Below are 16,252 nucleotides of genomic sequence, written 5' to 3'. Positions count from 1 at the left end.
CGCGGGCAGCGCGCACGTGATCCCGGCCCGCGGCTGAGGGGGACGGAGCCGGGGGCCGAGCGGGCGCTGCGTGTCTGTGTCCGTGTCCCTCCGCCCCTCGCGGCACCGCCTGCGCCCGCCGCTGCCCCTACCCTCTCCTCCTAACACCGGGGACCCCTCGCGCCTGCTCCACACCCAGCGCCTCCCAGCCCCCTCCTGACATAGCAGCCCCTCAGAAACGGCTCTTTGGCTTGCCCTTAGTTCGCCAACAGAACCCCCCCCCCAACCCGCTCCTCTGTCACGAAGGCCTCAGTGGCCAGAACGGCTTGCGGGCTCTGGATTCCTATTTGAAATCTTTGGGTTTCTCTTGCAAGTCACTCTTGCCACCACTGCCTGGTGCTCCACGGCACCTGCAAGGGCCTCATGGCAGCCCAGGGTGCTACAGCGCCCTGCTTGCTCCTGGACTTGCAGTCGTGAGCTGCGGTCACTGTGCAGGGGTGCTGGTTGTAGCCATGCTGGTCTAAGGGCACGGGCAGGCCCAGTTCTTTGGGTAGATGCAAGATCTTTTATTAGACCAACTGAGCAGTTGGAAAGAAGTTCTCGGCAAGCTTTGGGGCACAAGCATCCATCTGCAGTTTCCCTCTGCCTGAAGAAGGGTGCTTGTGCCCAAAAGCTTGCCAAGAACTTCTTTCCAACTGCTCAGCTGGTCTAATAAAAGATCTCACATCTACCCGAAGAACCTGGCCTTGATCTCTGAACACTTCAGAGACGGACAAAAGTATTCTGGGGGCCTCGGTTGAAAGCGCATGGCAGATTCACGTGGTTGGTGGTATGACATCTTACGTGACAAGTAGTGACAGGCCGTTGGACAACTCCATGGTTTATGGTACTGATTTTTCTGTAATGATACATTGCATCATTGTGGGTCATTATGCTATAAAATACAAGACTGTAAAATCAATGCTTAAGGTTTGGATTGGGAACCTGCGCATTATAACCGCATATTTAAGGCTAAGAGGACAGGGATCTGATTTTAGAAAGCCAATACTGTAGTTCCAAGTAGTTATCCACTGAGATCAAACCAGGGAGTAAGAAGTGATCCAGGAATACACCATCTCAGATGAAACTTGTAGTTCACATACTTAATGTTTATTTCTATTAGCTCTGTGAGGCTGCCACTGAGCTGGGGGTGTGACCGCCAGGACATGGAGGCTATCCCTCCAGCATGCTGTATTTCTCTGCTTCACAATCTGAGTGGGCACAGAGGACTTCTTTCCTGGCCCTTCAGCTGATAACCTAAAAATTATACATGGGCTGGGATTTTCAGGTATGATTAATGACTTAACTTAGGCAAACAGGGATCAAGGCTAAGACAATTTAAAGAAACTTGAAAGTGCTCCACAACCTCCCCCTCTTTTAAAGTAAGATCCTTGTAAGATCTGAGGCAACAAAGCTATCCTCTTCTGAAAAATCCTAGTACATTATCCCATTGTATGTGCATAGCATTGAAAAACCCTTATAAGCATGACCTAACTTTTTAAAAATGTTCACAGTGCCTCTTACTAATAAACTACCTACTACTGGGGTCTAGCATTAGCACTTTGTTCTGTGTGTACTGTCTTTAAAATATAGTATATGGGTCAAATGCAGTACATTTATCCTAAGTGGCACATGCGTTTTACAATAATGAGGAAAACAGAACATCCATTTTATCATCTCTGATTTTTACTGGCATCCTCCAGCTGACGCTCTGATCCTGACTTTGCAACACATACAAGAGAACAAATCTACCATCTCTGCTTTTGTTGTGTGTGCCACTTCCTAGCACCGCATTCAGCTTTGACACTGCACAACTCAAAGACCACCTACAGCAGCTGCTTTGAGCTGCAGGCTCATCACTGAATTTGTCAGATGAAATTAGCACAAAGGTTCTCTCACAGAACAGGATGAACTAGAAGAGTCTGGGTGAGATTTCAAAGTTTACTGCATTAAAGGAGATCTGTCACAGGCAGAAAATGGCAAACATACTAAGGCAATAAGATGACAAGTCAACATATCAGGAAGTGAAACATCAACTGCTGTAGAGTGGGAATCTCAAATCCTAGGAAGACTGCAATAACAGTTTTGTTTTTTTGTTTTTTTAATGAAGCACACTAGCATGTACTCAGGCAGGATGCTCTCACTACAGCAAAGGAATGGCAGATTTTGAAAGCGTAGTTAGATTTGCTAACAGTCCTTGACATTTTCATATCATAAATTGCTACATTCCTACATTCACCATGACTTTTTTTAATGGTTATTGCTAGTTTCCTTAGGCTATCTTGGCCAAGCTTGTCAATAACAACCTTACCTTTTCATTCACACTTAACTGGCTATTTGAGAAAGGAAAGAAGTCTTGCCTTTCTTTGTACTGAAAATAACTTTTGTTCCATTTTGAGGTGACTGCCTCCTAAGATGTGCACGCTGCTGCCAAGTTTTCAAGGAGGGATATTTTCCTTGCCAAAATGGTATTTTGCTTAATTTAGTGTTGCTGCCATCATTCCTCATTTGCCTTAATAGTCTTCTCTACTTCAGTTTCCAAGATTAGCTTTGGAATTCTAATTCTAGTTTCCCTCTGGCAGAATCTCAGACATGAGATGCAGGGTTGTACAGTACAATTTGATGGTAATCAGTTTGGTATTTTTATACCAGCTTGATTTCAAATAGCTCACAATACTTTTAGAAACATAAACCATTCAGTTTCTGGACGGCCTCTGGGAGGCAGTAGGTGGCATCTAAGGCAACCTTACAGATGATGAGGCTTGAACACGGACAGCTTCAACAGCAGCAACTGATTTTTGACTAACTTGGTTTCTGGGTGCCCAGCTCAACTGTGGCCCTGCAAATCCAGCTGAAGGCCAAGGGAGCTGTGTATACGTTGCTCCTTTAAGTATTGTGGCCAAAGTGTCTCAGCCTTTGTCTGCATTCTTTTCAATTGGAAGGGCAGAGAAATTCCCCTATCATGACAGCAAGTCTAATGGTTAAAGCTCAGCATTGAATGGTCCTATTCTTCCCTCTGTAAATGACTTGGGGCTTCATTTCCTTAAGTGCTGACACCCAAAGCCCACACAGTCAATAGCAGCTGCAGGATGTTATCTTAGGTGTTGGCTGCACTCTCTATGAGAGTAGGTCATACAATCCCATAACTCCATGAATGCACTCTTAGCCTACTTATGTCAAGGGTGCTCTAGGCCTGTAAAATAAACACTGTACCAGGCTAGGCTTACACAAGTCTGTCCTCAAAAGTTATCAGCAGACCACTCCCCTCCCCTCTTGCAATGAGGGTCAGTGCATAAACACAAGAGAGCATACAGAGGATTGCTTTATGCTACCCAATCCCCTGTGCTGCCTTTGTCCCGGTCAGACCTTTGCAGGCTAGATCCAGCTCACGGACTGTAGGTTGCCCACTCCTAATCTGCACCATTCAAGGCTAGATATAAATTTGCCTATAATCTGACAAAGCGTTTGGCAACAGCCTTGAGCCCCTCTTTTGGGTACCTGGCCCTCCAGGATGGACAGTTTATTGCTTCAAGATACTTACTCATCCTAGGTACTACTGTCCTCTGCTGGATTAAATGAATAGCAGCCACTGAAAGAGTATGTGTGGAGACAGTTCAGCCTCTTGACACCTGACAGGACTGAAATGGTCCCTTAGGCCTGCAAGGCCTAGAGGACCTTTGACATAAGTAGGTTAAGAGTGCATTCATGGAGTTATGGGATTGTATGACCTACTCTCATAGAAAAGGGTCTGATGCAGCTTGCTTTTCTGTAAGAGTCTGGTGATAAAAATGCCTGTTATGGATAAAAGGGATTGTTATGGTGCATTCCACCCAAATCTGAAGCCAATGGCTCCTGGTACAAAGAAGAGAAAAACAACAATAAAGTGAACACAAACCCCAAACTGTTGATGAAAAACAGAAAATTGGCCTAATTGGTAGCTATATAACTTAAGGACTATAAAATATTAACCCCCCCCATTCCCTTCCTCTCAGTCCTTCCCTACTCCTCACCCTAACGATGCTTATGAACTGAAGACATCTCCCCCTTCAAGGAACCTTGCACGCTCTGGAAGCCTGGCCAGCTCCTGAGTCACATAGTACTAGGACTGATAATATACAATTGCTTGCTATGATCTTGCTAAGATTACTGAAACTGCTACATTTATATCTATATGAATGCTTGGAGTTAATACTTTATAATGCTCAATAAAACTGATTTATTAAAGAGATAAAAAATCTCTCTGGGTTCTCGTCTGGAGAAAAGAAACAGGTTCTGGTTTGGAGAAGATAAATAGGTCCTCATTTGGAGAAAACTGAAGCATACTTTAAGGCAGTGTATCAGTCCTGCTATTTGCTCTCTCTCCATTTGGGAGGAGAACCAGATGCTCCCTGGTTCTTAGGGCAACATATGGAGTGATGATAAAGTTAGTTGAGAACCCAGGAGAGACATGATAAGGGAAAAATCAAGGGGATCCCCTGCTCAGGGAGCAGCTTCCTGAGCCAAGCACATTTTATAGATGGTACCAGGTAGTTTCAACATACATTTATGAGCAACTTACATTTATGAGCATTTAGAACAAGCTCAGGGGAACTTAGTGTTTACCCTCAAACAAATCCTCCATTATCTTATCACAAGATCAACAGAAATTTTATAGGCAGTAAAATACAAAGGCTGTGAATGGATGTTAACAAGTGTTAGTAAAGAACTGACCTTGATTTTATGCTCCATGCTTTATTACATTTGGCTATATTTAGTACTACGTAGTTTTACCAATAGGAAGGGTGGGTACATTAAACATACTTTCCACAATGCCCCACTGCAAAGTAAAAACATGCAAGCTCACAAGAGTCCCGATCTGCACCAGACTGATTTAACTGGAATGACAATAAAATGAACCTGCAGGTTATCCCTTCAGAGCTGCTTCCTCTGCCCTTCAGGGCTCCACTTGATAGGACTGGGGCCTTGATTACTAATTTGGAAGAAAAATCTAGTTTAGTGCCTTGCTGTTCCCATAAGTGACCTTGATTTTAATGCTTCCGTTTATCCAATTCTGCCTGCTCTTCTCAGTGTGCCTGTGAAAGGCAGCTGCAGCAGATAAGTTTCCACTGAAACTACTCATTCCCATCTTCTCTCCCTATGGTACACTCTGGGCCACAAGTTGCTATTTTAAAATCCTCAAAAATGATCTTAAGTGAAACTACCTCTACAGGACAGGAAAGATTTTTTTAAATTAGTTCAAATTAGAGAAATGACGGTGGAACATCTTCTGGGATCCCTCAGGTAAGATACCCAAACTAATATGAAGTAGGCAGGTCACTTCCCTGCCTCAAGTAGAAGCAGGAGACATTGACAAATTCTCACTCTAATCTGGAAGCAGAGGAAAGTAAAAGGTTAAATAGAAGCCTGTGACTTGAGTGAAAGCCAAACCCTTAATGTTAAGACAGCTGTTAGTTGTCAATTTTGCTGCAAAACTAAAAACCTGTATCATTCCAGAATTGATTCATAGTTTACAGCCAAAAGGGACCATCACATCATTTAATCTGATCTACAAATACCAGTCCATACAATTTTACCCAGTTATCCTGGCATCGAGCTCAATAACTTGCATGCGACTAAAATACCTTACGGAAAGGCATTCGGTGGTCTTGATTTGGAGACACGGAGATGGAGAACTGAACACTTCCCACTGGGAGTTCGCTTTAATGGTTTATCTACACTGCTTTTAAAGCTGTACTGAATATGAATTTGCTTGGTTTCCGCTTTCAGTCATTTGACTGAATTCTTATTCTCAAATATTTAAAAACGTGAGGCACACCTTTCCCTTAGAAAGGAATAGGATATAAACCTTTTATTGTTTCAGCTTTGTCAGAGTTTGTCACTGAAGGGCATTTATTTGTAAACTTGGTTTACGTTAGAAACTACAGATGCTAAGAGATTTTCTGCAGAATAGCAAAAAATCCAGAATCAATGCACTCTCGTGTCTTCAAGTAGTACATCCTCTCTGCACAAGTATCTTCTAAAATTACAATCACTGAGAACCTTCACCACCTCGTCTTCCTGAACTCTTAGTCCTCATTTCATGCCAAGCCTTCACCAGTGGTTCTCTGTTCTTCCATACGAGTTCATAACCATAAGTCTCATACCACCTGACAACAACAAAAACAAATCCTCAATTGAATTTCCATTCTGAAAACATCTGAAGTTGAAGAACAAGAGGGACACTGAAGGATGATAAATGGTACAACTTTACATACAGCAATAAATGGAACAAGCCAGAAGAGGCTGTAACTGGCAGGATTAGCTCAGGTTTTTAAGAAGGTATTTGATAAACATTTCAAGGAAAATATTGACTTATGTAAGTAGGCTTTCAGGTTTCTTTAGCCATAATAACTTATTTCTCTATATCTCAATATGATCCTATTCTGTTAAACAGTAGATAGCTCCTCAAACTTCTGTGATCTCTACCCAAAAAAGATGCAAGAAATGTTACACCCCATTTAATAGGAAGTTAGAGTGCAATTCTATTCTGCTTAGTCCCAATGCCTGCTAAGTACATTGCCACAGAAGTGTTTCCTGTTAGGCAAGCGAGCCAGGAAAAAAACCCTGGAAGGTAGTAGCTCCATTCTGCGTGAATGATCTCTTGTAAGTGACCAGCAGAATTAATCCACTGGAATAAGGTTGCTGGTATAGCACATGTTCGTAGACAAAACTTCAGGACCAGAGTTTAGTAAGTTTAGTAACCATGAAAAGACCGCACTAAGTGAAGTCAGGCATAAAGTACTTTCACAATCATCCTAATGTACTTTATTAAGAAACCTGCACATGAACTTCTGTATCAGATCTCGGCTTCTGCTGCACAGACCAGCAGTCATGCCAAGCCATGTAGTGGCTTTCTGAAGTGAACAATTTTCTACAAGGGAATATGCACACAGCACTGCACAAGTGTTCAGGTTGTATGGTTAAAAGAACTGAACTGGTAAGTTACACACCTAGCAAGTGTGTGCTTGTGTGGAGAGCAGCAGGGATCCAGGTTTTCTGTTTGCTGCCACAAATGCAAATTTTCCTCTTTAACAGAGAAAAACGCGGGAAACTACGGGTTTTCACCTTGCAGGCTGGCAGAGTTCCATACATGCACATGGCAGCCAGGCAGCAGTGGAGAGCAGCTCCCTCCAGGCAAATCTATGGGGGCAGGGCACACAGGCAACATATTGTGGGGGAGGGGGAGCACAGGCAGTACGGTGGGGGGGAGCACATGCCGCCCAAGACTTCTGCACGCACAGCGAGGCAGTACTCGGTGCAGGAGGGAGCGCTGTCCTGCCATAGCCGCCAAGGTGAGGTGCCCCCTACCCACTTGGCAGTAGTGGGGGCACAATTCTGCTCCACCGCTGCGCCTCACCTTGACAGCCATGGCAGCACAGTGCTCCCTCTGATGCTAGGTCCTGCCCACTGAGCCACGGGGATGGCTGGAGCCCCGCACCCCACTCCGGACACAGCAATCAGGGCGGGGGGGAGGCATGTTCCCCTCCTCCCCCCAAATCATTGCCTATGCCCCTTTGCCTCCCCCGACGCGTTGCCTGTGCCCCTCCCACACTTTCCCTGTGCCCGCACACACCCACCCCCTTCCTCAAACACTGTGGGACTGAGGCCTGGGGGCAACAGGTCTAGAGTGAGGAGCACTAGCAGGGCCAGGGGCCTGTGGGTTGGGAGTGAGGGGCACTGAGAGTCAAAAATGAGAGGCAATGGTATAGACAGGGGCAGCATACCGGCATACTGGGGCTGTTCAGCACCACAAAGCAGTGGGGGGCACAGCCGCAGCTGGTCCCGCATCCTGGTGAACAAAAGGGGCAAGGGGAGTTCTGATTTTCCATGATAAAAAAACCAAAATCAAATGCCAAAATATATAGGTGTTTAGAATTTATTTTATTATAATGTTTGAGGCACTGGTAGGCTTCCAAATTGCTTTAGAATTGTAAACAGATCAATACAACATAGTGTTCCAGCTGTTCCCTATAAATATTGTGGTGTTTCATTTTAATCACAGAAAAGCATATATATTTTTATCAGAATTTAGGATTTTTTTTATCAGAGAATTTGGGATTTTTAAACAGAGAAAACCAGGATCCCTGGTGAGCAGTAAGGAGGGAGGGAGTGGATCATTCCATTTTCTGCTCAAACAATTTACTGAAGCCGCTTCAACTATCCTGCTCTCCCCCAGGCATCATGTCAGAGATCTCTCTGTGATACCTGTATTACAATGAACAGCTGATAAACATATTAATGTTGCAGCATCATCACAAAGTGACAACCCAACAAATGTGTTGATGATTTAAGATATGGGGAAGCAAGGAGATAAGACAGCTCAAATTTGCCAAAGTTAAGGAATCAAATAAACAGAAAAGCGGAGGCTAAGCTCGGACGGAGGTAGAGGTGGAGTAAATGAGAGCTTTATTCAGATGCTGAGAGTTATAAAACTAGCCATATACAAGGTAAATGAAGTATTGCTACTTATAGTGCAATCAGGTACAGATAGGGACCTACTTAAATCATGACAGAAGTTTGTTAACAGCAGCAGCACCTTTAACCTTGTTCTTTCCACCACACACCCCACCTGCTGAGTGGCTCAGAGGCAATTCATGCTGGTGTTTTTGCCTCTCGGCCACTCAACAGCAAGAGGAGACATTGCAGCAAAAAGAGTGATATTAAAGGTGCTGCTGTGCTGCAAACTTCTGCCACGATATAGGTAGGTCCTAGGTGTAAAGCATGAGAGGGTGGGTGGGAAGGAAGGATAGTTTCTAAGGTTCTATAGGACTGAAGATGCTTTGAGCAATTTAGACATATTACCTGCTGGGTATACTTCTGCAGCATCCGATGAGTTCTTCATATTTTATCTGGCTATACTAAGTATCAAGATGACTTGTTTTACATGTAAAAAGGCTCTTGCTGTTAAGTGTGTAAATCAGACAGTGCCACAGACGAATCCAAAAAGAAGGTACTGACTCAGTTAATCTAGTTCAAGGTCTCACAATGTAGAACTGTTTCCCACAAAACTTTTTCTAGTGCTTCTCCCAAGTTAGGCAGAACCCCTGAAGGCTTTACACGGGAGGACAGAGCAGCAATACTGAAATACATTAGCAGTAACCAATTAGACCTAGACTCCTACTTGCTCAGTGGCTCCCTAAATTAACAATTAAACATGGAGATATGGGAAGTCATCTTGGCTATGCACAGAAAAAGATATTTTCACTTTTCCAGCATGTGCTCTGTTAGTATCCTTTGTGCACAGGGAAGCAAATGATGGGGAAAATTAGCCCAAGCTACAATGTCACGGCAAACAGGATCAGGGGATGGTTCATATAGGTTCACAAGGGTTCTAAATTGTCCGCCTCTTTATAGTTATATTACGTCAAAAACCAGTTATGGATATTCCAGGAAGAAATTTCAGTTCTGGTAAGAGAAACACAATTTTACTACTTAAAAATCATTTTAGTAGTCCATGCATAAGTGGGAAAGATACAGAAACAGCACAGGAAGAATTTACATGTGAAAAAAGGAATAATTTAAAAATAAATACTTACACACCAAGCAGTGCTCCCCCAAGATGTGCTGCATGGTCAAAAAACTTCCAGCCCAGAACAACCCCTACAGTATCCGCTGCAATAATGGCTTTTAAAGTCTAAAGTGGAAAAAAATTATATAAATATATATATATTAGGGGTGTGTGAAAAAGGCCGTATTCGGATTTGGCCCGAATCGGGGACAGTGATTCAATTTGTTGATTCAGATCACTGTCCCCGATTCAATTTGGCCAAATCCGAAACTGAAAATTCCATGCTGATTCAGAGAATCAGCGATTCAGACATAGACACAGCTTTAAAAGTTTTTTTCTACATACACTGAGGTAGTAGGTGTAGCTCATGATCGCTGTGATACTGGGGCACATGGAGCACCCAACAGGAGTGCGGGGGAGCCCTCCACATACTCAGCTGCAAACCCAGAAATGGACCGGAAGTCCACTTCTTGGTCTGCCAGGCAGCATTCTGGGGGCCCCCCGTGCCTTCCTGGCTCGGTGATCAGCCGCAGGGGGACCCCAGGTGCCCCCCGACCCAGGAGGCGCCAGTCACTGAGCCGGGGGGGTGGAGAGGGGAAGGGGGGGCACGTAGGGGGGCCCCCCCGCATGCTCCCCAGCAGACCTGGAAGTGGACTGAAGTGCTTCTGGTCCACTTCTGGGTTTGCTGCCAGGCATACTGGGGAGCCCCCCCCGTACCTCCAGCCTCAGTAACCAGTGCCTCCTTGGTCTGGGGGGGACACCTGGGTCCCCCCTGAGTATCGGTATTAATCTACCATAATAAAGTGCACTTCAATGTTGCACCAAAAACATGACCCCTGTATTAAAGCAGGAGTCAAAGTACATATCAATGCGTTTCCAAACCAAGATGTGTTTTATTGTCAAGGCAGAAATTGAAGCTCTTTCATTCGTTGCTAGAAGATGACCTTAACCATTGCCCCAGTGATTTATCTCTATTGCTAGACATTCTAGCAGCAGCACCCACAGGTAATCATGTTAGGAGATAACTGTTTCTAAAGCAATGGGGTTAATAAAAATGTTGCTGGTTAGGAGAATTACCTCAAACTGGCTTACACAGTTTACCTTATGGTACCTGATGGCTTCTACTCATTCTCCTTCTGTATGAGTTACTTTTCCTTTAGAGCAGCATGAAATAAGTGGCTAATTCCTACAGCTTAGTCCATAACAGAGCTATATACTATGTGATAGCCTTGAATGACAGTACAATCCAGTAACACATGCACACAGTTCATTTTATTTCCTAAAGTGACTGAATCCTTGGGCTCCCCTCCACATATTTCCCATGGCTTTAAAAATGTGGTGTAACACACTTAGGGGCAAATCTAGAAATTAAACTCTCAAGTTAAAACAAAACCTAGATGTCTGATTCTTGATTGCTGTGAACCTTCTGTAGTATAACACCAGCACAGAATAAATGCAAAACACTGCCATATCAGTAACCCTTTTTACGTGCTTTTCATATTGGTGTAAATGACTGCATTAGACTTGAAGCAACTTAAAACTAGGCCCCAGGACATCAAGCCATGATGTTTTTCTACTTCAATATATAAGAGAGAGAAGAAATTCTGCTGAAGAACACGTTCCAATACTACTGACATGTAGGTTAAATATTTCAAGTATATGATTGTTGTGAAGTTCAAAGGCACTTACATTTCCTGCTGTAAATGTGATCATTGGAAGAAATACGATCGCTAGTTTTGTTTCTGGCATCTTTGTACATACTGCAGCAAGCACAGTCATTAGTGCTCCTGACTGTAAATACATTAAAATACATGTGAGACGTGACATTACACAGGGGATTTTTTTTTCTGAGAGTGAATCTATTTTGCCTGTCACTTTCCTTTTCAGATGCAGGCTTGTCACAAGTTTCACAGCACAAAGCAGTACAGTTAGTTTAGGAGAGAAATAAATCAAGAAACCTTTGATTTCTTTCATTATCTGGATCTACAGTAATTATTCTCTTACTGTCGAACCTCTAACAGACCAGATAGAAACCAACTGTGTAACCTTTTAAGGAAATGTGTCATTAAAATACTGTAGAAATTGATCAATACTGTTCCTTGAATCCCAATGAGCTTAAAAAAGCTCCTGTAGTGCTGCTGAAATGTAACCACATCTGAGATGAAGACAACCAGTTTAAAATAGGCTGCATAATGGAAGGAGATTGTATCACTAGCCACAGAATCATGGACCAAACTTTGCTCTTTACAGAACGTACTAGACTCTTCCATGATCTATGTATGGAGAAGACCTGGTTTTACAAAGTCCCAGCAACATGGCCCTGGTTGAAGTAAACCTGTGTTTAAGTGTGCAAGGCAACATCATCAACTTTTTAAAGAAAAGTGAAAGATTCTTAGTATCAGATATAAATGATTAATAGGGTAACTGCTTGGTATGACACTGACTGAAATTCCATCTGTGAACTCTAGTTACCCTGTAGTTTCAAAAAGCAAAACCTGAGTTTTCTTAAACCTAAAAAGTGGTATTATAGCCTTAAAGATACATAAGTCTTGATCCAGTAGCAATTAACACCTTTTGGAAGACAACTGCCTTAATACCTCTTAGTGGTTTGCTTGCTGGCCTAGCAGAAAATGAAAAGACTGCATCTGCTATCTTCAGCAGTTCTGTGGATTGAGAGTTTTGGCAACAGTTCTAATTTTTGAGGAAGGCAGGATGAAGGTAGAAAATTCCCTATAGCCTTCACTGGCAACTCATGTTAATTTCTACCAACTCTAATTATATGATCTGTTCATAAAGCAGAGTTTTCAATTAGAGCATAATTATGCACTGACAGCTTTATGAAATAATATTTGTACGTTTGCAAGTTCAGTTCTAAAGACAAGAGGTCCTGCTGCTAAGCACTTGTTTACAATATTGTAGTATTTAGTAGCAAGTGCCAAGAAGTTAAAGGAATATGGGGAATGCCCAGGTCTTGCCTAAGAACAACTGGTTGATTACACTTAACTCCACTAACCTTAGCATGCCTTCCCTGAATATTCCTGACTTTGAAACAAGCTGATTACAGTGCTTTGTAACTACTTTTGGAGATGCAACAAGCTATACAGGGTTTTAATTTTCTTACTCACTGCTCCAAGGGATGGTTCAAATCTTCTAGTGACCATTTTATTGACATAACTGACATAAGTGGAGAAAACACCTAAAAGGTAAAGTTCCTATTAGAAACACTGCCAGTCAAACAAGTCGAACTCAGAAGTCAACGTGCTGTATCTCAGAAAAAAATTCAAACTAGCTAGCATGGTAACATTTTTAAGAGGATTTGATGTGGAAACTTAAAGCAGCTGTACTTTTCCCCCATCAGCATCTCTGGTCTGCCTTACAAAAGTACATTTAAAGCTCTGTATTTTATGAATTAACTACATTTTGGTATCATAAAACCAAATAATCTAAAGCAGGAGCACATGTGTCAGCATGTGGCACACAAAGGCATTTTGCTTGGCACTTGCATCTCAGAGAAGGGGCCAGGGCTGTGCTGCCACAACAAGGATCAGGCCCCTTGCAGCTCCCCTGCCATCCACTCCTGGCACACCAACATCTTGTAAGTTGAAGTTGTAGGTGTTTTGTGCACACTGCCCAAAAGCATTGCAGATGCCTGGACTAAAGCAGAGGTTCCTAGGTTTGAGGCACCCATGTTAGAGTTGAGGCACGTGCTCCTCAATAGATTTGAAGCCCCCCTCAGAAAATACCAGCCCTTAATTTTGACTCAGTTTTTGAATGCTGTAAAACAATGGAGCAATTTTTCTCTTCCATAGAAATCAGAAAGATCACAATAGGTCAGAATAATTTTAATGCTATTCATTCCTAGTTGAAGTTTCTGGGTTTAAACTGTGAATCATGTTTGCAAACCTATCAGCATTAACACTGCATGGCACCCCACAGCACCCCTGAAAGGATCTCAAGGCACCCCAAGATGCCATGGCACTCTGGCTGAGAATCACTGGTCTAAAGTGCTGAAAGTTCTGTATAGTAGCAGTTAACAGAATAAGCATGAACAATGCGTCCATAGCCATCACATACATTCATTAATCTTCCTCCCACTTCCTACCTCCACAGATATGTTTACACCATTTCTTTTTATAATTATATTTATATAAAAAGCACAATTTACCTGCAGAAAGGTACACTGCCATGAACTGCTCCCGTCCCCAAAAAGACACAATACTAGATGAAAAACTCCACAAAACATACATGTTTACTGCCATGTGGAAAAAAGAGAAATGACTAAATGTAGACAGAAGCATGGGAGCACAAAGGATTCCTAAAAGAAGAAAAATAAGTTTATGAAAAGAAAATAAAGCATGTTTAGCATTTCTTTTAATTAGCGCATGATTTATGGCGTAAGTCTAATTTAATGACACTTATTAAGAAAAATATGCAGAGTAGCTATTCTCAGTCTACTTAATATTTTTATAAACATGCATGGACACACACTCATTACACACTTCTATACATATTAAAAGCAGGGGAGAGCAATGTAATGAATGCTAGATTCAGTGTAATAATGCTGAAAAGAAATAGTACACTAAGTATTTTTTTCATTGCCCACTAGGAAAGATTTTGGCTTTTTTTTTCAAATAGCCTCCACCATTCTTCAGAACAGAAAAGACATTTTTCTATATCTTGCCTAACAATTACTTCTTAGGCTGAGGTACAAAAAGAACTTAAAGGGTACAAATTACTCCTTAGACCAAGGTACAAAAGAGGACTATTTGTTGCAATGGTAGCCTTGAAAGCAGATACTAACTGGTTTAAGAGCCAACATTTTTAAAAGGACCATAAGACAGCTGAGTGCCTAATTCCCACTGAGAATCAGAGTTGGGTGCCTAACTCCCTTAAGGCTTGGAAACCTTTGCCTAAGGGCAAAAGCATCTGAGTTTCACTCCTGCACCAAGAGTAAGGGAGCCTGGAGGTTCTCTTCCCATAGCACTCCTCTCCACCTCACTTCTCTCCCTAATGGATAAAGAACCCAGCTGCTTATTTCTTTCTACTCTAAATAATGGTTTTTATCAGTTATCATTTTCAAAACTATTTTACAATAAATGACAGCTGAAATTCTCTTTCACGTGGTCCAAAGACCAGTTTCTCCATGTGAATAACTGTGCAAACTCTTTCTACTCATAGTTGGGTATATAACTAACATTTGTCTAGAGGTAAGTGAATTCACACAATTCTACATGTGACAGTAAACATTTTACCTGCACTCATGCCCATAATTTCTCTGCAAAGGAAATATTAACATTAAAAAAATAAGGAATATCCTCAAGACAGCTTTTTACTGATATTCCACAAAATTAATCTTTTTTTCCCCTTCTCCCCAAAAGACCAGGAAAATGAATATTCAATTCTAGGACAGAACTCCAGTATGAAAGAACAATCCACCTCACCTCCCCCACAACTCTTTACAAGGACAGAAGCTGCTCCATTTTAGGGTTAGTAATTTTCAAAAAAGTGGACCATAACTTTTTGACATTATGATACCAAAATAAACTCTCATTGGTTATTCAATTTTCTCAAATGGAGTAGTTACCATTTATATCTCTTTCCATGATTTCCAGAGGCACTTAACTTACCTGTGTGAGATAGCCAGCATACTTTCTTATGGATTCATCACAGCAAGCAATGAAGGCATCTTAAACTCACTTCAAGAAAACTTTTAACATATCATCACATGGTCTATCTGTACAAAAATCATGTACATCACTATTGACTTACTAGAGGCAGGAGTAGATGTGAAATATGTAGCCATAATCCGCTGCATAGTAGGTATTCTCCATAAACAGAATACAAAGATGTTTGCAGCTATAATACCTAAGAAAAGATTCAATAAAGAAACTAAGTATAAATGCAATATTCTAGAATGCATGATAGAAAAGTACTTCAGATTTTCAACATTTTGCTTATAAAATCCAACAGTTTTCTTTATTACTCCCATAAATTAAATGCTATTTTAAGTTACTAAAGTATGATGGATATTAAAACAACTAAAGCCCTGGCCTTCAGACCGTTACATTTATACAATGAAAGTCTTTTAGAGATGCCACATTATGTCTAAACAAATTTAATGCTCCTTTAAAACACAGAGTTTACAAAAAAATACCTTCTAGTGATTCACTTCCAAGAAATGTGAACTAAGTTAACTTAGGTCCTTATAATTTACAAGTAATTTTTTTAACTTATTGAACCTATTCTGATTGAGTAGGTTCAATAAGTTCAACCACAGGGTGGTGGTGGACAGGTCGATGTCGACCTGGGAGGGTGTGGGCAGCAGAGTCCCCCAGGGCTCGGTCCTTGGGCCGGTGTTGTTCAACATCTTCATTAGCGACCTGGACGAGGGTGTGGCAAGCACCCTGTTCAAGTTCGCTGATATCACCAAGCTGTGGGTTAAAGTGAATACACCGGCAGGCAGGGACTGCATCCAGGCAGACCTGGATAGGTTAGAGAAGTGGGTGGACCTGAACAGGATGTGGTTCAACAAGGACAAGTGCAGGGTGCTGCACCTGGGGAGAGGGAACCAGCATTATGGTTATAGGTTAGGGCCTGACCCTCTAGGCAGCGCAGAGTCAGAGAGGGATCTTGGAGTCAGGACTGACTCCAGGATGAATATGAATCACCAATGCGACAAAGCAATAG

General features: G+C 42.2%; 1 protein-coding gene across 1 annotated transcript in view; it reads right to left on the bottom strand.

Annotated features, from left to right (window-relative positions):
- Positions 1–5,246: 5,246 nt before the first annotated feature.
- PARL (presenilin associated rhomboid like) overlaps positions 5,247–16,252 on the bottom strand; it is a 24,123-nt gene continuing 13,117 nt past the window's right edge. Inside the window, exons 4-9 of the mRNA XM_019503695.1 lie at positions 15,335–15,428; positions 13,731–13,880; positions 12,691–12,761; positions 11,255–11,356; positions 9,594–9,691; positions 5,247–6,164 (exon numbers count right to left, since the gene is read on the bottom strand). Of these exons, the coding sequence (XP_019359240.1) occupies positions 6,047–6,164; positions 9,594–9,691; positions 11,255–11,356; positions 12,691–12,761; positions 13,731–13,880; positions 15,335–15,428 (633 nt within the window). The 3' untranslated portion in view covers positions 5,247–6,046. The remainder of the gene's footprint in view (positions 6,165–9,593; positions 9,692–11,254; positions 11,357–12,690; positions 12,762–13,730; positions 13,881–15,334; positions 15,429–16,252) is intronic.

This window comes from Gavialis gangeticus, unplaced genomic scaffold (assembly GCF_001723915.1).
Source record: "Gavialis gangeticus isolate Ggan-Ray unplaced genomic scaffold, GavGan_comp1, whole genome shotgun sequence".
Classification (NCBI taxonomy): domain Eukaryota; kingdom Metazoa; phylum Chordata; order Crocodylia; family Gavialidae; genus Gavialis; species Gavialis gangeticus.
This window is presented reverse-complemented; position numbering and strand designations above follow the sequence as displayed.